Genomic DNA, 24,460 nt, shown 5'->3' with positions numbered 1-24,460 from the left:
CAGCCTCTCTGCTTAATAGCGCTGTCTGTCGCCAACACTTTTTTTGCTGCAGGGTGCAGTTGCCGCTGCTTTAATGATCCTGTCGAGAAGGCACAGGAGCGTCTGCTTTGCCTGTGTTCAGCACTGTGGTTTCTCTGTGATCTTGTGCATCTAACTGTATGCTTTTATCCCACCGGCTGAGGCTTAATCTTCATGTACTGTATGAAGAGTACATACTTGCTTTCCGACTCACATGTACCTCCTCCTATGATTTTGTGTGTGTTTACTAGAAATATTACTACTGGGGACTTAACACTGTAAATGTACTGTTGGTCCATCATTGCGCATTCAAATGGAAAGCATGTAGGCCTCACTTCAGACATGGATGACAGTTGATGTGAATGAGAGTGTACGCTCGTTGTTACCATCGTATTCCTAAAGGAGAGTAGATAACAACAAAAGAATGGTGGCGGTGAAAGGCATCTCCTCATCCACCCTCTCAAGCACATCAACTAAAAAGCTCATGAGTTTAATGAGGCATTAAGGCTAGTCGAACGTACCGGGCAGAAACAGAGATCTCAAGGCCCAGTACACCTCACAGGAAGCTAAGACTTATATGTTGCTAGGTTTTTGTTGGGAACACGTGCCAGGTGTTGAAGCCTGTAACTGATAATTCATCTGTAAGTCTATGTCGTTGTTTTTTGTTTGAATTGTTTACGTGTTCGCTATGCGGGGGAAATGATAAGACAAGTGGAACTACGTGGCTAATAACTGTTGTAACGGGGATCATTATCGTAGCAACACACCTTTGGAGGTGAAGGCATTCCCGCGCGGTGTTAGCTAAGTTTTCATGTTACCGGGTGTAGTTCGTAAAGGTTGATATGTGTATGTTAGGATGAAGTGTGAATTCATGCCAGGAATATTAAGTGTGAAGTTTGACTTCCTCCCTTCTGTAATAAGCAGCCAATGAGGTATTTTTTCCTTTATTCGTGTGTTCAATCTGATACTGTTATAGCTCCGGCTAAACTGTTTATGTATGTAAGCACTTCAGAGTTATACCAAGCTAATAAGTCACTCATAAGACAAGAAGGTGTAAGAGTGTGCTTAAACTGTATTTTCATTTACTTTATAGTCCTCACGGAAGGTGATAATTCTGACTAAACGACAGAATAAATCCGACAGTTAAAATCAAGGAACGGTTGTGCTCGTGGTTACTGGAGGGAGCTGCAGTGAGAACTCAATGCTCTTCACGAGCAAGAGAGAAAGAAGTATCTCATCCAGCTGTAAACGTCTACAAGATGCCCAAATCCTGGTAGGCCATGTCATCTGCCAGATAAGAGTTGTGCACCTACCTGCAACCTAAGAAGAAAATCGCCACATAAGGAAGCATCGTGAGGCAACATAAGGTCAAGGCTAACAGGAAAGTCAGACACGCAAGTACAAGTCAATGCGTTCGAAGGTGGCCCTAGCCTTGTGAACGGCTAATTAGAGACTTTAAGATTACAATTCGTAAGGACTGGAGATAGTTGTGTATTTCATCAAGACGCTGGTATTATGCATTTGCTCTTTCTATCTTAATGTATCGCTGTTATGTGTATTACTGGAAAAAGATTATTTGATACTTACTAAAACAATATATATATTGCTACAAAACATTAAGGGTCAGCGTACACCTATTCATTATATTTTCACCTGTAAGTTAATAGTGTAATTGTTTGGTAAGGTGTTTGTTCAAGCCTTTGTTACAAGCATTATACATGTTTATACCACGTACTATGGTTTAAATAACCTACTCACTTATCCAAACCTTACCTAGAATTGATTTGATTTGATTTAGAATGTCAGAAAAGGGTAGTTTCCCTAAAGGTGATAGAGATGGGGTGGGTCAAGTTGAGCAGCTGCAGCAACACCTCGCAAACTTCAAGCCTTCATCAGAACAAACAGTGAAGCAGGAAGAGACCCAGACTGGTGTGGAGTCACGGCTGCCAGCGAATGATGATACAGAAACTGCTAATGAGACATCACAGCAAGAGCCACAAAGGTGAGAGGGTCCGCAAGTTAACTGAAAAGGGCAGAGAACTGCGCGACGAAAGGTGGAGACAGCTCGAACATCGTTTCAGGGTCAGCTATGAGAAGTGGAAGGCTCTGGTAAAGGAAGCAAAACTGTCACTGACAGGCTGTTGCTCTGAAGACCTACTAGAAGACCTCTTAAACAAGATCAGCCATACCTCTACAGAGCTAAACCTTGTTTATGTAAATTTGCGTCAAATTGACATTCCCGACAATGATATACGCCGCAGCGTTTATACGTGTGAAGCAGTTACAATGTCTATTATCAAGACTGTAAGGTGTCATTTAAAGGTCAGGGAAGAAGGTCAAAGTAACCAGATAGAGCTGCACTGGAAGGACAGCAATTCCTTGTGCATGTCTGAACTCTCACATAAGTCAAGTCTCAACTATCAGCCCTCAAGCATTTCCTCCCAGTCTCAAAGCAACTCAAAGGTCAACTCCAGACACTCAAGCGTGTCATCTGTCAAGAGACAAGAGGCTGCAGCGGAAGTTGCTGCTAACCAAGCAGCTTTAGAAGTAATGGTTGAGCAAGAACGCCAACTAGAAGAGCTTCAGAGACTCGAAGATGAAGATAAGAAGAGGACAGCGGAGCAAGAAGCTGAGGCTGTGAAACGCAGCTTAGAAGAAGCTAAGCTGCGAGTCAAGTTAGAGGTAGAAAATGCTGCCAGACGAAGGACGCTAGAAGGCAAGCGTAGAGAGTTAGAGCGCCTAGAAGTGCTCAAGAAACTAAATACTGCCAAGGCGCGGATGCAAGTGTATGAGCAAGATGAAAACTCAGAGGACGAGAAGAGAGAACTACTCTCTAACTGCAAATCTGTGAAAGAAGTCATGCACAGAAGTGGCTCATTTCACAGTCTCTCACCATAACATGTTGTGACAAGCACACAACATGAAGATAGCACCAAGACCATGTTCAGGTTACTAGCGAAATCAATCAGTGAAAGCCGCCTCCCCATACCAGAACCCGTAACATTCAATGGAGAACCACTCTCGTTCACTGACTGGAAGGTCTCTTTTCAGACTCTGATAGACAGGAAGAACATACCAGCAACTGAGAAGATATATTACTTAAGAAAATATGTCGGTGGGCCTGCCAAGAAAGCCATCGAAAGTTACTTTATGTTAGGAACAGAGTCAGCCTACCATGCTGCGTGGACCATTCTTGAAGAAAGGTACGGAAACAAATTCCTCATCGCCAAGTCCTTCAAAGATAAGCTCAATGCATGGCCTAAGATAGGATCCAAGGACAGTCTTGAACTTAGAGACCTTGTAGATTTTCTTCGCAGCTGTGAGGCTGCTATGTCTCAGAATAAGGGCCTGGAGGTGCTTAATGACTGTAATGAAAACCAAAAGATCCTCGCTAAACTTCAGGATTGGCTAACTTCAAGATGGAATAGGAAGGTCATAGACATCTTAGAAGAAACTGAGACCTTTCCCAGCTTCAGTCAGTTTGTGAAGTTTCTCACGAGAGAAGCCAAGATCGCTTGCAATCCTGTAACATCCCTTCATGCTTTGAAACCAAGCGAAGATGGAAAACCTAAGACGCCAAGAATTCAAAGCCCTGGAGCAAGGGTATTAGCAACTAACTCTGATGAGAAAGATACTGTCACTAGTTGTGTCTCCTGTGAGAAGTCAGGTCATAGTCTCCACAAATGTTGGAAGTTCATGGATAAGCCCACCGCAGAGCGACAGAAGAATGTTCAAGAGAATAAATTGTGCTTCGGCTGTTTAAGGCCTGGGCATCGTTCGAAAGATTGTGATAACAGGAACACCTGTGACACGTGTCAGAGGAGGCATCCATCCTGCCTGCACGAAGATCCAGCTAAAGAAAGGTCAAGGGATAGGAAGACAGAGTCCCCACAAGATAAGGGGACAAGTGCGTCAAGTGAGGCCATATCTAACAGAGTCGTAAGGGACATTAACAACACTCACACCTCCACAATCATTCCAGTATGGGTGTCAACCACAAGCGAGCCCGATCGTGAAGTTCTCGTGTATGCACTTCTTGACACCCAGAGCGACACCAGCTTTATCCTTGAAGAGACAACAAAGGCTCTCAATACAAGGAAGGAGCCAGTACAACTGAAACTCTCTACAATGGCTTCAAGGAATACCATCGTGCCCAGCCAGAAGCTGTCTGGTTTGCAGGTTAGAGGGTTTTACTTGGAGAAGAAAATCCCTCTGCCCACGACCTACTCGAGAGAGTTTATTCCTGCAAACAGAGATCATATTCCTACTCCAGAGACGACAAGAGCATGGTCTCATCTTGAACACATTGCAGAGGAGATTGCTCCTCAACAGAGCTGTGATGTCGGTCTCTTAATTGGCTACAACTGCTCCCAGGCTCTCCTTCCAAGAGAAATTGTGTCTGGTAAGGGAAATCAGCCTTTTGCTCAGAGAACAGACCTTGGCTGGAGCATAGTTGGCTATGGAAACCCATGTATCGACTATGGCTATGCTATTGAAGTGAGTCATCAGGTTATCGTTAGACAGGTGATGCCAAGTCTTCAATCTTCTTCCAACCTCACAAATCAAGTACACTATGTTTGTAGAACACGCGTAAGAGAGGTAATCACAGCACTGGACGTTATCAAGACGCTTGAATCCGACTTCAATGAGATAGCTGCAGAAGAGGACCTCATATCTCAAGAGGATATCCGGTTCCTGACAAAAATGAAAGCGGGCATCAGACGCAAGGACAATGGACATTACGAGATGCCACTGCCGTTTAAGGAAGAAAGACCCAACCTGCCGAACAATAAAACATGTGCAGTTCACCGTCTCAAGTGCCTGGAAAGGAGGCTAAGGAGAGACAAGCAGTACTACAAGGACTACACAGCATTTATGGAAGAGACCATAGCTTGTGGAGATGCTGAGAAGGTCACCAAGGAAGAAATGAACAAGCATCCAGCATGGTACATCCCAGATCATGGGGTTTATCACCCACAAAAGCCTGGGAAGATACGAGTCGTCTTTGACTGCTCAGCTAAGTTTCGAGAGACGTCCTTGAATGACCATCTCCTCACCGGTCCAGAGTTGACAAACACATTGCTGGGTGTCCTTTGTCGTTTTCGTAAGGGTCCAGTTGCAATCATGTGTGATGTAGAGCGCATGTTCCACCAGTTTCATGTGAAAGCAGAAGACCAAGATTATCTGCGGTTCCTTTGGTGGGAGAACGGAGATCTAGAGTCTCAACCCTCAGTGTATCGTATGAAGGTCCACTTGTTCGGCGCAGCTTCATCTCCTGGTTGCGCCAACTATGGTCTCAAACATCTCGCTGCCGAAGGACGAGGAAGCTTCAGCGAGAAGTCTATCCAGTTCATAGAAAGGAACTTTTATGTTGATGATGGGTTGACGAGCGTATCGTCTGAAGCTGAAGCGGCCCAGCTGGTGAAAGAAGCAAGAGAGCTTTGCAGCATCGGCAAACTTCGGTTGCACAAGTTTATCTCTAACAGCAAGGAAGTTATAGCCACAATTCCCAAGGAAGAATGTGCTGAGGGTGCCAAAGACCTGGATATGGCTCTGGGTGAACCACACATGGAGAGGGCGCTTGGTGTACTGTGGTGTGTCGCATCAGACGAGTTCCAGTTTAGGGTAGGAACGCCCACTCACAAGAAGAGGAGTGTTGTCTACAGTAGCCTCTGTATATGATCTGCTTGGGTTTGTGGCACCCTTTGTCCTGGCAGGGAAGCAGATCTTGCAGCAGATGTGTCATGACAAGATCGACTGGGGTGACCCCATTCCAGATGACCTACGTTTCCAGTGAGAATTCTGGCTCCAAGGTCTACAAAAGTTGTCGGAAGTAAGGATCCAACGAGGCTACTTGCCATCAAGTTTCAAGGAAGTGCAGCGTTATGAGCTCCATCACTTCTCCGATGCTAGTACCTCAGGTTATGGAGAGTACTCATACCTCAGAACAATCAGCACAGCAGGAGAAGTTCATTGCTCCCTAGTTATGGGGAAGTCGAGAGTCGCCCCTTCCAAGATTACGACCATACCACGACTGGAACTTTCAACAGCGGTGGTAGCTGTTCGAACAAGTGACATGCTCAAAAGGGAGCTAGAGATACAAGGTCTACAGGAATACTTCTGGACAGACTCGAAGGTAGTTCTTAGCTATATCAACAATGAAGCCAGAAGATTCTATGTCTTTGTAACTAACCGTATCCAACGCATTAAGCAAAGCACAGATCCCGAACAATGGAGATATGTGACCTCTGAAGAGAATCCTGCAGATCATGCTTCCAGAGGTCTCACATCAGAACAGCTCATGGCTTCCAACTGGTTCACAGGTCCAGACTTTCTTTGGCAAGAAGAACTTCCCAAAGGACAAGTCAAGGGGGGAGAGTTCTCAGACAATGACCCAGAGCTGCAGAAATCCCTGGTCCATGATACCCAGGCAAAGGAAGAAAGATCGTTACTAGATCACCTTCACAAGTTCTCAGACTGGGCAAGAGTGGTAAAAGCTATTGCCAGGCTCAAATGACGTGTCAAGGAAGCCATAGGCTTAAAATTGAGGTCCAATGAAGCTACAAGCATAGAAGAAAGGAGAGAGGCAGAGCTCACCATTATAAGGATGGTTCAATAAGCAGCCTTCTCCCATGAGATACACAACCTTAGGCACCAAAAAACATCAAGACCAAAGATAAAGCAAGCAAGTTGCATAAATTCAGTCCATTTCTGGATGAGCAAGGTATCCTCAGGGTGGGAGGTCGCTTGGCTCATGCAACTCTTCATTCCCACATGAAGCATCCTGCAATCCTGCCAAGAGATAACCACTTGTCAGTGTTGCTCGTCAAGCACTATCATGAAAGAGTACGACACCAAGGACGTGGAAATTCAGAAGATGTACAGAAGAGCAAAGGATGGCAGATCTTCCGAAGGAATGCATGGAGACCACGCCTCCCTTCACACACTGCGGGATGGACTGCTTTGGATCTTTCTATGCCAAGGACGGAAGAAGAGAGTTAAAGCGTTATGGGCTCCTACTCACTTGCATGGGCTCTCGAGCAGTTCACATTGAAATGCTTGATGACTTAACCACCGATGCCTTTATCAATGCCCTGTGTTCATTCATCGCCATACGTGGCAATGTTCGTCAAATCAGATGTGATCAAGGCAGCAACTTCATTGGCGCAAGACGCGAGTTTGTGGACGCCCGGAAAGACATGGATCAAGAACGATTGAAGGAACTTGGATGCGAGTTTATCATGAACACCCGATCTTCAAATCACATGGGTGGTGTTTGGGAAAGGCAAATCCGCACGATACGAAGTGTCTTGACATCCATTCTTGATCAGTCAGACGGAAGACTCGACAGCGCTTCTCTGCGTACCTTTCTCTATGAAGTCATGGCGATTTTAAATAGTAGGCCCCTAACTACGGAATATCTGAATGATCCATTAGGTCCAGAACCGCTCACACCAAATCACATCTTGACAATGAAGTCCACAATTATCTTACCACCACCTGGACAGTTCATCAAGGAAGATCTTTATCTCCGCAAGAGATGGCGCAGAGTACAATTCTTAGCCAATGAATACTGGACAAGGTGGAAGAAAGAGTACCTCCTAAACCTCCAACACAGGCAGAAATGGAATAAAGACAGAAGAAACGCAAGTATTAATGACATTGTCATATTGCACGATGATACTGCACCACGCAACCAGTGGAAATTGGCAAAGGTTACAGAAGTGTACCCGGGACAGGATGGCCGGGTGAGAAGATGCAAGTTACTGACCTGGATGAGAGAGGTAAACGCATCACCAAACCCACCTATCTGGAGAGGCCCATCCATAAGACAGTCACCCTCCTGGAAGCCGATCAAAAAACCTGCATACCCCTTTCACAGAAATCACAGGTGATTGGTGAGAGTGTAACTGACAATTAATCTGAAAGTCTATGTCGTTGTTTTTTGTTTGAATTGTTTACGTGTTCGCTATGCGGGGGAAATGATAAGACAAGTGGAACTACGTGGCTAATAACTGTTGTAACGGGGATCATTATCGTAGCAACACACCTTTGGGGGTGAAGGCATTCCCGCGCGGTGTTAGCTAAGTTTTCATGTTACCGGGTGTAGTTCGTAAAGGTTGATATGTGTATGTTAGGATGAAGCGTGAATTCATGCCAGGAATAATAAGTGTCAAGTTTGTAATAAGCAGCCAATGAGGTATTTTTTCCTTTATTCGTGTGTTTAATCTGATACTGTTATAGCTCCGGCTAAACCGTTTATGTATGTAAGCACTTCAGAGTTATACCAAGCTAATAAGTCACTCATAAGACAAGAAGGTGTAAGAGTGTGCTTAAACTGTATTTTCATTTACTTTATAGTCCTCACGGAAGGTGATAATTCTGACTAAACTACAGAATAAAGCCGCCAGTTAAAATCAAGGAACGGTTGTGTTGATGCATTGATTTTATATCTCTGCGGGAATGACTATACGTTGGGGCACCCTTGCCAGAGCTTCTAAATGAACCATGGGGCTTTATGTCTCACTGAAGGGGATTTTAGGCCTGGTGAATCAGCATTCAACGAGAGACTGACAGACAATGTCATTTTGGCTACATTTACACAGGCAGTCCAATTTTTATATTTTTCTCAACTAATTGTTATTTTGATCAGTCACATTAGCCCATTCATTTAACATATTTTTCAGAGCTGACTGATTGGACAAAAGGCCAATTACAAAACAAAAAAATCTAAACTCAGCCTTAGAGAGACACATAGAATCGGTTTCTAAATTCCTTACGCCTGCAGCAGCCCCTTCTGAAGTGCATGTTATCTTGTTTAACGCCTAAAACTATTTTCCTAAAAGTTTATTTGTTGAAAAGCCATAACAATCACATCTTCAATGTGTTCTGGTGTAATTGTATTCCCCTCCAAGACGCTTCAAATAAGCAGCAAGACTCATTGTGAGAAACAGTGTAGAATAGCATTAGAGGGGAGGTTTTCAATCATGGCCGCTTTGTATTGATACCGCTCTCTAGGTGTTTTTATTCATGAGTTTTAAATTGTGATCTCTTATTTTCTTTGCCAGCCTTTATCAGGTCAGAATGAAAACCAGCGGTGACTATCTCTAAAGTGGGCAGTCTGGGCTTTTGTCTATGATATTAGAAACGCGCACACAGAGATATTGCTAACTCCAGGAGAAGCCCAATCATGCTCGCAGAGGACACATCAGACTTTCTGCTGACTGTTGACCAAAGATACTTATTTCGCTGACATTTTCCACCAGCCTTGTTATAACATTTATGTCAACTATACTTCATTCTCCTCTTTTGTATGAGGAGCCAGTCTGGCCCTCTCTCCCCAGACAGATCCGTAGTGGGAGAAAGCTAAAGGCTCAATTTTTTTTTAAACATATGTTGCACTTGCAATGTGTTGAAATGCACCATCAAGGTATATTTGAAGACATCTGATAGAATATCCCTCTATTGCTTAGCGCCCCATCCGTCTGTGTTGCCTCTAAATGGCAAAACAGTGCTATGTAAAGGAAAGAGTATTGCGTAAAGACTTGCCCACTGCCTACATTACGACAGCACTGGGTTGTTTGTCACCGCACACACCAAGAAGACAGAGGAAGACCCTGACACAGCTGATCTCTCTTACCCACAGATCTGAGCTGTATCACCCGTCAAAGGTCTAATCGATAGTTTCTTATACCATAGAGAAACCCACATCCTGCACCATCCTCTACTTTCTTTCCTGCGTGAAGCAAATGATTGTTGTGCTTGTTAGCACCTGCTTGTTCATGACTGACTGCAGTGAAACGTGTACTTCCACGTGTGTGCATGAATGAATGGCAAGAAGCAGCTTGGTTATAATTGGTCTCTGCACCAAACTCCTTATTGCTTTTCGTAGCATGATAATTGAAGGTGGTGACAATGTAAAGTGTATGATAGTGTGGTACGCAAAGTGGACGGCAGAAAGTAGCATTATACGGTACAGTTAATTTAGTCCCTCACCTACTGCGGAGGAGAATGTAGAATCTTGGGTGTGAGAAATGTGCATTACAAATTAAACAAATTATTATTATTTAATGGAAAGACATTATAATGGTAAAACTAGTTTGTACAAGGCTAGACAGTGAAACAGTGACAATGTTCTGAAGACCTGGTTAATAGTGGTCACGAATGGGTTGTCATATTCCAACACAATTATAGTTGTCATTAGAGAAACCTAATAATGTAATCTTTGAGAGAAAAACTCAAATGAAGGTCTATTGCATTAGTATTGTCTGTAATAATGGAATTACAACAGTCGGGGGTCATTGGAAGTTGGGAGCGGCAGAATTATTATGAAACAGGTGCGTGGGTGGGTGCTTTGTCCACTTACAGTTGAAGTCGGAAGTTTACATACACTTAGGTTAGAGTCATTAAAACTCGTTTTTCAACCACTCCACAAATTTCATGTTAACAAACTATAGTTTTGGCAAGTCGGTTAGGACATCTACTTTGTGCATGACACAAGTAATTTTTCCAACAATTGTTTACAGACAGATTATTTCACTTATAATTCACTGTATCACAATTCCAGTGGGTCAGAAGTTTACATACACTAAGTTGACTGTGCCTTTAAACAGCTTGGAAAATTCCAGAAGATTATGTCATGGCTTTAGAAGCTTCTGATAGGCTAATTGACATCATTTGAGTCAATTGGAGGTGTTCCTCTGGATGTATTTCAACGCCTACCTTAAAACTCAGTGCCTCTTTGCTTGACATCATGGGAAAATGATGTAGATATATTGAAGCAACATCTCAAGACATCAGTCAGGAAGTTAAAGCTTGGTCGCAAATGGGTCTTCCAATGGACAATGACCCCAAGCATACTTCCAAAGTTGTGGCAAAATGGCTTAAGGTCAACAAAGTCAAGGTATTGGAGTGGCCATCACAAAGCCCTGACCTCAATCCTATAGAAAATTTGTGGGCAGAACTGAAAAAACGTGTGTGAGCAAGGAGGCCTACAAACCTGACTCAGTTACACCAGCTCTGTCAGGAGGAATGGGCCAGAATTCACCCAACTTATTGTGGGAAGCTTGTGGAAGGCTACCTGAAACATTTGACCCAAGTTGAACAATTTCAAGGCAATGCTATTAAATACTAATTGAGTGTATGTAAACTTTTGACCCACTGGGAATGTGATGAAAGAATTAAAAGCTGAAATAAATAATTCTCTACTATTATTCTGACATTTCACATTCTTAAAATAAAGTGGTGATCCTAACTGACCTAAAACAGGGAATTTTTACTAGGATTAAATGTCAGGAATTGTGAAAAACTGAGTTTAAATGTATTTGGCTAAGGTGTATGTAAACTTCCAACTTCAACTGTAGATGTCAACGTTAATCGATGAAACCACTTCAATGTTTTCCATTCTGCCTTAGCCTACATCTATCTGTGTGGAAGTTACAGAAATAGTAAATGCAGGGACATCTCCCTGTGATATTCATTTTCCAGACGGTTCAATAAGTTGAGCAAGGTCCACATGTACGTACTGTATCTGGTGGTGAATAATAAGAAAAGCCTTAGCCGCTGGAGGTCACTGAAATTTCAAGCTAGGCTCCGAGACAGGATATTTCACAGCCTCTGTCACCCTGTGTCTCTCATTTAAACGTGGTGCACGGCTGTGTCGGGCATCCCTCGCTCCCTCACTCTCTTCCTCCATCTCTCTCTCCCAGTGTGAGGCTGACCTAACTAGACCAATGTCTCATTTACAGACAAGCCTTAACTCCCCAACAAAGGAGGTTGGCATTTTAAGACTCCCGAGGTCATTAAACTGCCTTTTGAAGAAAAATAAATAAATAAAATCAAAAATGTTATTATAAATATTGTATTTGTCTATTACATATTGAAAACAGAATGGCGAGTCTGTTGCTTCAGAAGCACTGTTTTTGGTCACAACTCTTTATTTGCATTTCACATGGGCAGAATATACAATCACTCTTCACAGAAGACCAATTAAGGGAGACCATCAAAAAAATTACCCATAATACCCCAATTCTGTTAAACATGTCTACCTGTTAGTTCAATGCCTTACACGTTCAAGATAAACATCAAATCAGAAGGAGAAAAAAAGCTGTATCATTATCATTTAATTTAACCACTATCTTTTAATTTGAAGGATGAATTATGACATACTTCTTACGTTATCCTCTTTACAAAGCTTTTCAATAATTATAATGGCCAATGAATAAATTAAATAAAATACAATTGTATTAGAATAATGAGAGTAAATTATTAGATATGTTTCTGAAATCTATTTACATTTCATAAATGCTGTATTTCAAAAAGAATGGTCTTCCCTTCAGTCTCTGTGCTGCCTTTTCATCGGAATAAATAATTCATCAATTGACAATAGAATCGGCTGAAAAGAAAGGCAAAGTAGATGACTGTAAAGCTACTGTTAGGCTAATACTGACTATGACTGGCAAAAGCCCATGGCACAAGAACCAAGAAAGAAACACTAGCCAACATAAATAAATACCCCATCATGTATTTCCTACTGAACTGTTGTCTGTACTCTTTTGTCAAATGAACTCCACATTGTCACTTCAACATTCAGTAGTCATATACACTCTGATATACGTGAGTGACGTCAGTTTTAGGGGTCAATAGAAACATTTCGACCAGTCACTCACTCCAATGGTTCATGTGGATCATTTTATACAATCCAAAATATTGTAGTTGTGCTTGTGCGCTCTCTGGTACTTTCAAGTGACAATCCATCAGATAGGAAACATCAATAGAAAGAGAGAGAAAATGATTTCAGTAAGACATAAAAGTATGAGCAATATTTGTACATGATGTATTGTTGAGTAAATGTATCCATCAACTATGCCTCTCCACTTATAGCTAAGTGATCCATTCCACAACACGCCGTACGTGGTGAGCGTTCCGTGAGTCAATGTGTTGCAAAGGACGTATGCTGCTGAATGAGCATTATACTAACATCATCAATAGTTCCAGATGAGCAACTACACTAAAAAGCTCCTCTAAGCAGTTTTAGCAGGTAGCTACAATAACCAATACTTATATCTGACCTTCCCGCAATGACAGCCACATATCTCATGTCTGTACAGAAAATTGAATAATATGCATCCCTGCATTGAAATGTCCTTAATGTGAACTTGTGAATCAGTTATGAATAATGGAACTGCATAATCTCTACAACTAAAAAGCTGAACTATACTATAAGGACTGTTGAATGACTTCAAATATACTTGAAGAATGACACCTCAAAAAGTTTTTAAAGTTGAAACTGGATGTTGATACAGATTATTATTATCATCCTGTAAATGACTACAGCTAATAACAGGTTATTGAATACACTACCGTTCAAAAGTTTGGGGTCACTTACAAATGTCCTTGTTTTTTGAAAGAAAAGCACATTTTTTTAACCATTAATATACATCAAATTGATCAGAAATACAGTGTAGACATTGTTAATGTTGTAAATGACTATTGTAGCTGGAAACGGCAGATTTTTAACGGATTATCTACATAGGCATACAGAGGCCCATTTGTCAGCAACCATCACTCCTGTGTTCCAATGGCACATTGTGTTAGCTAATCCGAGTTTATCATTTTCAAAGGCTAATTGATCATTAGAAAACCCTTTTGCAATTATGTTAGCACAGCTGAAAACGGTTGTGCTGATTAAAGAAGCAATTAAACTGGCCTTCTTTAGACTAGTTGAGTGTCTGGAGCATCAGCATTTGTGGGTTCGATTACAGGCTTAAAATGTCCAGAAACAAAGAAGTTTCTTCTTAAACTCGTCAGTCTATTTTTGTTCTGAGAAATGAAGGCTACTCTGGGATACTGGCCTTCTAGGCGAAGTTCCTCTGTCCAGTGTCTGTGTTCTTTTGCCCATCTTAATCTTTTCTTTTTACTGGCCATTCTGAGATATGGCTTTTTCTTTGCAACTCTGCCTAGAAGGCCAGCATCCCGGAGTCGCCTCTTCACATTAAATAGTACTGCGGGTACTATTTAATAAAACTGCCAGTTGAGGATCTGTGTTCTCAAACTAGACACCCTAATGTTCTTGTCCTCTTGCTCAGTTTTACACCGGGGCCTCTCACTCCTCTTTCTATTCTGGTTAGAGCCAGTTTGCTCTGTTCTGTAAAGTGAGTAGTACACAGCGTTGTACGAGATCTTCAGTTTCTTGGCAATTTCTCGCATGCCTTCATTTCTCAGAACAAGAATAGACTGACGAGTTTAAGAAGAAAGTTCTTTGTTTCTGGACATTTTAAGCCTGTTATCGAACTCACAAATGCTGATACTCCAGATACTCAACTAGTCTAAAGAAGGCCAGTTTAATTGCTTCTTTAATCAGCACAACCGTTTTCAGCTGTGCTAACATAATTGCAAAAGGGTTTTCTAATGATCAATTAGCCTTTTAAAATGATAAACTCGGATTAGCTAACACAATGTGCCATTGGAACACAGGAGTGATGGTTGCTGATAATGGGCCTCTGCACGCCTATGTAGATATTCCGTAAAAAAGCTGCCGTTTTCAGCTACAATAGTCATTTACAACATTAACAATGTCTACACTGTATTTCTGATCAATTTGATGTTATTTTAATGGACAAAAAATGTGCTTTTCTTTAAAAAACAAGGACATTTCTAAGTGACCCCAAACTTTTGAATGGTAGTGTATGTCAATTTATATAACGTTTAAAAAGAAATCCCTTGTGTCTTTCAGCAATATTTGAAGTCCAAGAAAGTAATTGCGTATATACAGATGTAGGATCTTAATTTGATCGCCCTGTTTTTGCAGGGAATTTTCTGCACAGCAGGAAAAGCAAACTTGTTGTGTATTCAAGGTTTTTAAAGGCTTCTAAAGTTGTATTTTCCACTTTAAAATGTTGGTTTGCCTAAACAAAAAATGTATCAACCCCTACGAAAATGTCCATTAATTATAACCCACAATATAATTCACATTTCTGTAGGATTAGTTGCTGTAGGAATATTTTCCTGCTGTGAGAAACTGGTCAAATTAAGATCACACATCTCTACTTACAAATGATATAAGACATGAGATCCAGCAGTTAGTACTTACTGTAACAAGAACTTGTACGAGTAGTAAATGATGCAGACATCTAAGTATATCTCCAAAATCCCTACAACTCACTGCTCAATGTCCTCAACTGTCAGTGCCATCTCTACACTCAGATCCATGAGTTAACACAATTCTCACAGCTAAACGGCTGCTGAGTACTCACTGACTATGATCACGTCTGGCTCCTAATCATCAGGAGTATTGATCTGAAGCGTTCGATCTTCCTATAAACAGGAGAACACCGACGTTGATGAGGTCAGTGCCCATTGCCCCCAATAGGGACCCTACGGAGTAAGCAAAGGGTGATTGGAGGGCAAGGGAGGGACAAAGAAGAAGGAGGCAATGGCAAGCATTCAGTTCTCAAAAACTCTAAACACCAGGATTATAAAAGGGGATCCTTCCAAAGAGTCTGAAGCTCTTGAGTATCCAATCCAAAGGTGACGATGTAGAGTCCACAGGAGGCTGCTGAGGGGAGAACGGCTCATAATAATGGCCGGAACAGAGCAAATGGAATGCCATCAAACACCTGGAAACCATGTGCTTGATGTGTTTGATACCATTCCAGTCATTCTGATCCTGTCATTACCACAAGCCGTTCTCCCCAATTAAGGTGCCACTAACCTCCTGTGATAGTCTCTTATGTATGGGATTCCTCTCCAAAGATGACACTAGAGTCTGATGTAGCCAATACACTACGTATGGTTATGTACTCTCATAATACTCTAGTGTTATCTTCGGGTAGAGGAGGGGACAAATGGACGCCTCTAGGTCTATGCCAGAGAGAGGGAGACCAGCGAGAGGGACACCAGAAGAAAAAGAAGGGAGGAAATTGAAGATGTTGCGGCGGATGGGACCGGGCGGTTCTTCTTCCGGGGCCCATTGCAGAGCGGTGTGTTACAGCAGGAGATGCACACAGAGTTGATCCTTCCAGTGCAGAACTGCTGATAGCCTGATGAGGATATGAGGCATGCCCCGGACGAGGCACAGGACTTGCGGTAAAATATGCCTGAAGAAGGAGAGAGAGAAGTGGTCAGGGATAGTGCAAAGCTATACAGGAAGTCCAGGTCAAGGTATATGAGGTAGTGACACCGTTGGTGAAACTGAGCCAAGTCTCATAGCAAACTGAGGTAGCACAAACACTGGGGAAGGGAGGGGTAAAAGTACGTAAACTGTCATTTTTGTTTTGTTTTCATGAATGTGTGTCTGTTTTATGTTATGCCTGGCCTATGCCATGTCTCTCACCCTTTTACATCGCATGTTCTTGTACGTAAAGCAAATATCTGTGAAAATCAGACAAAGCAATATCTAATCTACCTTTTTTCACAAATAAACAGGAATAACAATTACACATCAAGAAAATGTGGTGATTTGAACATATTTGCCTTAGGATCTTAGCCAAGTGAGAAATTCTTGAGACATACAGTATATTGTAATTCAGTGCCATTTGCAATTTAACAGAACTTTATCCTGATCAATACTGGAATGGTTCATATTACTGGGAGGTGATCCTCTAAGTGCCTAGAACCTTTGTAGAGCCGTTGTAAAAATAAAACATTGAGAATGTCATCTCGACATAGAATATAATGCTCTCAAACTATGGAACAACTGCAACAAAACTATGCTTTGATTTATATGGTGGCGAGAGAATGCACATGAATAAGAGTGTTTTGATTTCATGGAAATGTTGTTGTGCCATTAGTCTTACCATAGGAGGTGGTAAGAAAGCCTGCGTCTCCCTGCCTGATAAATGAACACCTTGCAGGGACTCAACTCCCATTTCTCCCTACTCCTTCCTAGGAAATAGACACTGCGCTTTTGGACACAAACAAATCCAAGGTGACCCTGGAGATGCGACTCAAGCTCCACTGAATCTATAAGCATCAGTACTTGTTATAAGCATATATGGACGCTTATAATATCTTAATACAAGGTTTATCATGTGTTCTCTGCTGAAATTTGTCAACAGACTGCAAAGAGCTGTAATTATGAGAAGGGGTTCATAAGTGCTTAAGACATGTCTTACATTGCATTATAACTGTGGCATAATGCGTTATACCTGTCGACGTTAAGTGAAGTGTTACGAAAAGTTCAAATGAAAGCGTAGAGAGGAAATAGATGAAAGAGGTAGATGAAAGGGGGGGAAGAGAACTGCTAGTCACGTTAAAAGTTACATCAAAACTTTGCTGCTCTAATTTACTCGTCTTTCTCTTGAAATAATAACAGATGAGCTGTCAGACGAAGTGTAAATTTGTAAATGCAAGACAATATTCTTGTTTTGTCTCAAAGATGTCAGACAAGCCTTCAAGACAAAAGTAGACCATTTCAGTCTGCACCAGCCCCTGATTACTGCTATTAAGTTTGACAGAGTTAACAATGCAACTTCAGCTTAATCAACCCTCTGCTTTGTTCCATACTTCATCACTATGCACATTTAGAACTGACAGTAAAACAAACCAAGTTCCCAAACCTTTGTTGGGGGGAGGAATGGGTACAGACTAAGCTGGCACCAATTCACGTGCAAAAGCCAACTTTCCCTGAGGATTACGTTACAGATGTCTTCACATATCATAAACACATTATGCAAGTGTTTCTTTCCGCCGATAACATTGTGGTAATTCGCAAATTCATTATTTGTGATAAATTGAGGTTGCTGCATATAAAGATAATTAGTTAGGCTCCTGGTCTCAGGCTGACATTATATGAAATGATCAAATTAAGGAACACATTCATTACCAACATTGCTAGAAGGTTTCATGTTAGAATAAAAGTTTGCATGAATTTTCTGTTTATCTGCTTACAGAAGCACATAAGAATCCCTTTGCCAACATCGCATTTGAATCAAATGACTCAGAAGACCTTTCTAAAGAGTGCAGAGGCTGGAAAAGATTTGTGAATATATTGTAAGCATGTGCATTTCACACAAAAGTGAATCCTTATCTTAAGGTTATTCAAACCATTACACAACAGTACATTTGTTCATGACATTATTGCCGTAGATTATTGCCTTTGAGTGATGAATCTTGTTAACCATCATGTTCAGAGACATAGTTTGGGCATAAAACACTCGCTAAGGACAATCTTGCTTTGGCGGTCTTGGTAAAAACAATGTATGCTCTTGTAATTGGAAGCATACATTTGATCACAAATGACATACTGTACATAACATTGGATGTGGTAGGATCAATAGGCCTAGTGTATTTGAAGGGCGTTCTCTCATAAACCCTCTTGTTGTGTTCGTTTCATGTTAATTCATTCTGTGTTCCGGGTCCAAAATGACCGCCCCCATTAAAGCTGATTAGAAATCCATAATGATACATATATTATCACCTAATTTTATGTCATATCTTTTTAGCAACTTAAGTTCTTGTGAACATTACAAGTTTTGAACTTCTATTTGCTATTTATGGCTTGTAGGCCTCGTTGACCTGAGCTCATACAACTCGTTTATGAGTAAAAAAGCATAATGTATGGATTATTTTGACAATAACAAATACTCAGATGAAACATAGTGTTCTATTTATCTCAGACTACTTTGTGTCAAAGTTTAACAAGGACTCTCTCCTCCTCACCAGTGTTATGATCAAAGATATGATCAAGAGCCTCACATACAGTATATCGTTTGGTCATTGTGCTGCCACAGAATGAATTGTGAGCAAGGCCTCAAAAAAGCTTTTTATACCAGAGCCTGAGAAAAGTTCTATATATTATTGGAACAATGTTGCGATTGTTTGTGAGAATGCCAACAGGTGTGGTTCCTGTTGGGAAAGATTCTATTGGGGAAAGGTTCCCGTCGGGGTTGCCATGGAAGCCAAAGAAGGGGAGTGAGGTGTGTGTGTGTGTGTGTGTGTGTGTGTGTGTGTGCGCGCGCGCGTGCGTGCGTGCTCAAACACACATGCATGTGGGGGTCTGGGAGAGGAAGTGTGTCCATCTGATGAATGGGCATGTGCCTGAACTCAATTTTATACACTAATTGTATTCTCACCCATTCATTTCTAATGACCGGTCATTTCTGACCAGGAACATCACAGGTGTACAAAAGTTAAATAAAACACCCAAAATTTTATGAAAATCATCAACATTTATTTTGTGAGTTCAGTTGCCCTGTGTGGACAAAGTCATGGAACCTTATGACAATCAGATTAAATGAACTACATTTATCGGAGAGAAAACTTGTAAATAGGTCCAATTTGACCGGAACACAGCTGGAGGGTTAAGCAATAAGGCACGAAGGGGTGTGGTGTATGGGCAATATACCACTGCTAACGGCTGTTCTTATGCACAGCGCAACGCAGAGTGCCTGGATACAGCCTTTAATTGTGGTATATTGGCCATATACCACAAACCCCCCGAGGTGTCTTGTTGCTATTATAAACGGGTTACCAATGTAATTACAGCAGTACCAACAAATGTCTGATATACCACGGCTGTCAGACAATCAGCATTCAGAGCTCGAACCACCCAGTTTATAATAAAAAATATTGCATGGATCAACTGAGTACAGCAAACAGCAACCAAGGGGTTAACCACCCTTTGGGATAATCCCATTAAAATAATATGAGCCATAAACCATGAATGAACTATGGTAATAGCCTCTTCATCTATGGAGATTCTTTGATAGGTCCCAATTGATGTAGTGGGCATACGTATAGGCCTAGTTTATGATCTCATTTGTTGACGTTACAAGGAGACCCTATAGATCAGTTGCACTAAATTCAGAGATAGAGAGGAAGTACATGAAAGAGGAAAATATATCTTATTTAGGTCACATGTTAAAAGTGTCACAGTCCGGTGTGGCTTGGTTTTACATGGTACGGTAGGTGTCAGAGAAGGCAGTGTGCCCTGGGGTGGTCTAGCTGCAGACCACATTTATATTGTGTCGGCGTGGGTTCGAATCCGGCCCACACCCTTCTGACACAAAACAGATCCCCCAACCTCCCTGTCTCTCTCTCTCTCACTGGTCTCTGTCGTCAGACTGAACCTCACGCTCTGCTGTGGCGGAGATACAGCGGCAGTGAGAAGGTACTACTCTCCCACTATCTCTATCCAATAAAGAGCAAATGATGAAAGGAATGGGATTGCTCAGAAGACGCTGTTTTCTTACCATCCTTCTTCACCAGTACCTCTTTCTGACACATGTCCTGCACGTTGACCGTGCAGTTGACAATGAACTCCGGCGTGGAGCATTCATTGTTCTTCACCTCCTCACACTGGTAACACTGGATCTGGAGAGCATAACCTGTACAAGAGAGAGACAGGAAGAACCACAAGGGTAAAAAAAAAAAAGTCCACAAGAACAGTTCACCAGTATCTGGCATATATCTCATTATCTCATTAGTCTATGAATGTTGGTCAAGAGAGACTAGAGGCAAATTCTTTCAAATTTGTTTGGCTGTGCTTGATTGAGCTTTCCCGGCACAATGGAACCAATGGAGTAGTCAGAAAAGTGCAGAGCAACCCCACTCAACTAGCACTCCAGACGGGCTCGATCAAAACGCTGAAACTATTTGAAAGATTAGGCCTAAAATCTCATTTGAAAGATTTGAAAATGTTATGCTGTGCACCCAGGTCTGCAGTTCAGTCATTAGTCTTATCCCTTGTTCATCTGGAGCCTTTCAGCCTCCCATGTTTTCCTCCCAGCTAATCAAGAATAAGTGTTTTCGTGATCTATTGCCATTACCACAGATCAGGAACTGTATCCTCGAGGAGAGACAAATGCATCTTTGAAATGAAAAAGTCTCTTTGCTGGCATTTTGAAAGTCAACTTGATCCCTATTTGCAAGACTGGATCTCCTTGATGAATAACACATGTGAAGATTATCTCAAAGAGCATTTAATGTGGGAGAGACGATGTTGACGCTATCCTTACACATGCGGACATGTTACAAATATCAGACAATAGGACTTTGAGCTAATATGATGACATTTCTGTACCCCACCACAGGAAGCACTGATGAGTCACACAAACACATACTTCTCTGACTGCATACACGTTTGTCATGACAACAAAGAAACACAGCAGAGAGGAGTTGTTTAGTGCACAAACAGATCTGGAGTCAGGATAAAGGGATTTTGACTGAAAATAATGAACAAATACGTTTCAACAATATAAATCCATACTCTCATTTACTTGCCAACTAAACTTAATATAGAGCCGTCAGACATAATTGTGTGTGGAAGCTGGGCATACTGTATCTGTGCAGGGAAAAAGGCCACTCAACTTTACCCACTAAAATAATAATTGCCATTCTGACTACTACAGGTCCAAACAATCAAGCCAGAGTGTTTCAGACAAAGTGCTTTATCCACACACTCAATGAAGCTGTTGCTCCAGCACTGACTTAAAATGAGATGAATTCATTCTAACTTGACTCATTGGAATTAAATTGAAATTGAGATTAACAGATGGTTGGCTATTCATGCAAAGTTGTTTCACAGGGAAGAAAAATCTAGAGAATTTAATCGAGGATACCGATGGATAGCACAATCTGATTCAGGGTTTACACATGGGGGTTTAGCAGAAACATGCATGACTGTGCAATGAAAAACAATCATTCAAAATGTTCTCAAGTGCCACAGTTTCAGGTCATTTGTTCTCCGTGACAGTTAGTACTGTGTTCTAATTATTGAAATGGCGACAGTCATTCATCTCCCAGTCTGACAGCGCCATCAAGTACAAATTAAATTGAAAAGGATCCAAAACAAAAATCAGAGTGTAATTACTTTAAAAAAAGATAAATGCTTCAAAACTCCATCCATCAACCGAGCAATAGAGTCTCATAAAGTGCCTAAACACATTCTACACTGTAATGTATTTGTCCTCTATAAACCACTGGCTATTGATACTATATATAATTAACATTTAGGCAAGCATAAAGTTATGTACATATTGTCTATACTGTTCATATTGTTCTTCAATACAGTTTTCACTGAGATAAAAACATCCTCAAGTTATTTAGAAGTAATTTCTGCTAACAGCGAAGATGATGTTTAAGGAGTGAGTATGTTAACCAAATGCAGCACATCCAACTCAGAACGAAGAGAACATTTGTATGTTATTTACACCAGAGGCATTTTTTGGCGAGATCAAGTTCTTACACGCCACTGTTCATATGCCATGTGCAATGTGTTGAACTGGAAATATGGACTGGAAAAGCTCTGAGCGGCTGATTGTCACATCATTCTGATGATATAATCGGTGGATGTATGTTGGAATGACAATGCGGACTACTCCACTGACATAAGATTATCATTGTCATTTTACCTGAACCTTTTTTTAACAACTACATTACCACCGTTTGTATACGTTATTACCAAATCATTGCTATAAGGTGACCCATGTGGATTGAGAAATCAGTTTATTTGCCGTCATCTATCGTAAATGCTGTATTTTCCTTCCACAGTCATCTGAAGTGAGACAGCTTTGTTATTCTCTGCATATTTAGTGATATTAATATTCATCACAGGTGTTCATGGAGTGGTAGATCAGCTCCTTTAACACCCACTAAAAAATGGTGCTTGAGTTTATTACATTCACCTGAGCTGACAACTGTTGATCAATCAAGTTCCTTATCACTTGAGCTTGATGGAATGCCTACACCTGTAAAATAAAATGTTGAATTGCATCTGTGTTGTCAATTAGAGAGCTATTAATTAGCTATTGATAATGAGTGGCCTAAACATGTCCCTCTGCTTTATAAAATGTGTGAATACATTCTTCACCTGTAATGGTGTCTAGTCATGTTTAGTAGCAATTAATCGGAATATTCAATAGCCGAATTAGCATGCCATGTAGGGCAATTGTGAGATCAGAACGACGCTCCAAATATGGAATAACGTTCAATGTCACGCTCTATTATTTGTCACGCATTATTTGTCAGAGCATGTCACGCTCTATTATTTAACGTTTACATTTTTAAACAATATCATTCAATTCAAGCAAAGATATGTAAAATAGTAGCCTAAATCACATTTTGAAAAATTGCCTTTGCACAAGTGATATGCGCAATAGTTTTACAGACGCAATTATGACCTAAGGTGACATATTTTCTCTAGCTGGAGCGCAAGTGTCATTACAAATGTTAAATACAAGAATCTGTGTCACAATTTCTTATTCCAAGACAGTTATAAATGCATTTAACGAGATGATTTGATCTGCAATGGTAACCTCCTGCGCGCCTGCCTCACTGTTGGCATTACCAGACCTCTATTGGACTTCTGAAAACGATTTAATTGTTTTCATCCGACAAAAAAAAGCTCCCCAAAATCATTTAAACGTAATCCAAACTTGAATTAGATTGGAATACATGGAAACGTTGACACATCACTTGAGGAAATGCTCTCAGCATCAGAATACAACGCAGCAAGCCAACACATGTAAGATTACGCAGTCTCCAAAGTTTAGCATACCTGTTTTGAGGAAAATTCCAAGCAAAGTTGCATAAGTGAGAAGCAACATCCTCTCCCAAATGACACTATAGAGGAACACATCAGACCAGGTGAACTTAAAACGAAAGCAAAACCCTTAGATGGATCCGTGGCATCAATGTGTGAGAGCACATTCTGCTGCGAGGAATGTGATGCGCAGCGCTGAACGAGGGCGAGCTCTGCGGTTAGAGAGACTACGTTGCGGAATTCCAGTGAAATTGGATGAGGATAAATCGTAAAACGTACCACGTGATGAAAGATCGTGGCATGGAAGCAATTCTTCAATCACTCATATCCTACACACGCAGATCAGTGACTGTTTAATTGCCTCCAAATATGAAATGGTCACCATTGGATAGGCTTTTGGACATGGAGTGCACCGTTGGCAGCCATGCACATTTAACCAGATTTAGAAAGGCTACTATTCATTAAATACATTTGTTGAGATCATCTTATGGATCTTCTGTGTCTGTTATGGATCTTGTATGTTTCAGTTAGAGAGAGAGAGAGATGGGAGATGGGAGAGAGAGCGAGAGAGAATGTTTGGAAGTCACTCTTGGGTGGCTGAATTAATTACTTTTATTTATAGTCACATAATTACCCATCAAGAGACTCTAATTGTTATAAATACCCCTGCTTTATAAGCACTGTCAAAGAGAGTGAAGCTCAGTGAACACAGGCTATACGTTTAACACGTTTTGTAGTTGAAGACTATGACATGAGCTTTACGGCAAGCATTTGAAGGCAGGACTTGGCTCAAACCTTCCCTTGCCATTATTAACAATTCCCTGCTCTAGCCTACTTACCGATATTTCAGTTACACATTTATGAGCGCAATGGCAAAGATCAGCGAAAATCTCACTGTTCCTTATGACTACAGTACCTTACATTTGACTACAGTATATGATACTGAACGCACACGCACAC

General features: G+C 41.2%; 1 protein-coding gene across 1 annotated transcript; it reads right to left on the bottom strand.

The window, feature by feature from the left end:
• Positions 1-15,746: 15,746 nt before the first annotated feature.
• LOC106574457 (ly6/PLAUR domain-containing protein 1) lies at positions 15,747-23,861 on the bottom strand. The gene is made up of 3 exons (XM_014150354.2): positions 23,516-23,861; positions 20,211-20,345; positions 15,747-16,115 (listed from the first exon to the last, which is right to left on the bottom strand). Exons 1-3 carry the CDS (start codon positions 23,562-23,564, stop codon positions 15,880-15,882), a joined length of 420 nt encoding a protein of 139 aa, XP_014005829.1. The 5' UTR covers positions 23,565-23,861; the 3' UTR covers positions 15,747-15,879.
• Between the last annotated feature and the right edge of the window lie 599 nt (positions 23,862-24,460).

This window comes from Salmo salar, chromosome ssa16, assembly GCF_905237065.1.
Source record: "Salmo salar chromosome ssa16, Ssal_v3.1, whole genome shotgun sequence".
NCBI classification, from domain to species: Eukaryota; Metazoa; Chordata; class Actinopteri; order Salmoniformes; family Salmonidae; genus Salmo; species Salmo salar.
The sequence above is the reverse complement of the archived record's forward strand: the minus strand, read 5'-3'. Positions and strand labels throughout refer to the sequence as shown.

Bases quoted from the DNA above. Each gene is read 5' to 3' on its own strand.
- LOC106574457 (XM_014150354.2), bottom strand. From the start codon at position 23,564: ATGTTGCTTCTCACTTATGCAACTTTGCTTGGAATTTTCCTCAAAACA. The intron at 20,346-23,515 runs GTATGCTAAACT...TCTCTTGTACAG, and splicing joins TGGAATTTTCCTCAAAACAG to GTTATGCTCTCCAGATCCAG. The intron at 16,116-20,210 runs GTAAGAAAACAG...CTCCTTCTTCAG, and splicing joins GGTACTGGTGAAGAAGGATG to GCATATTTTACCGCAAGTCC.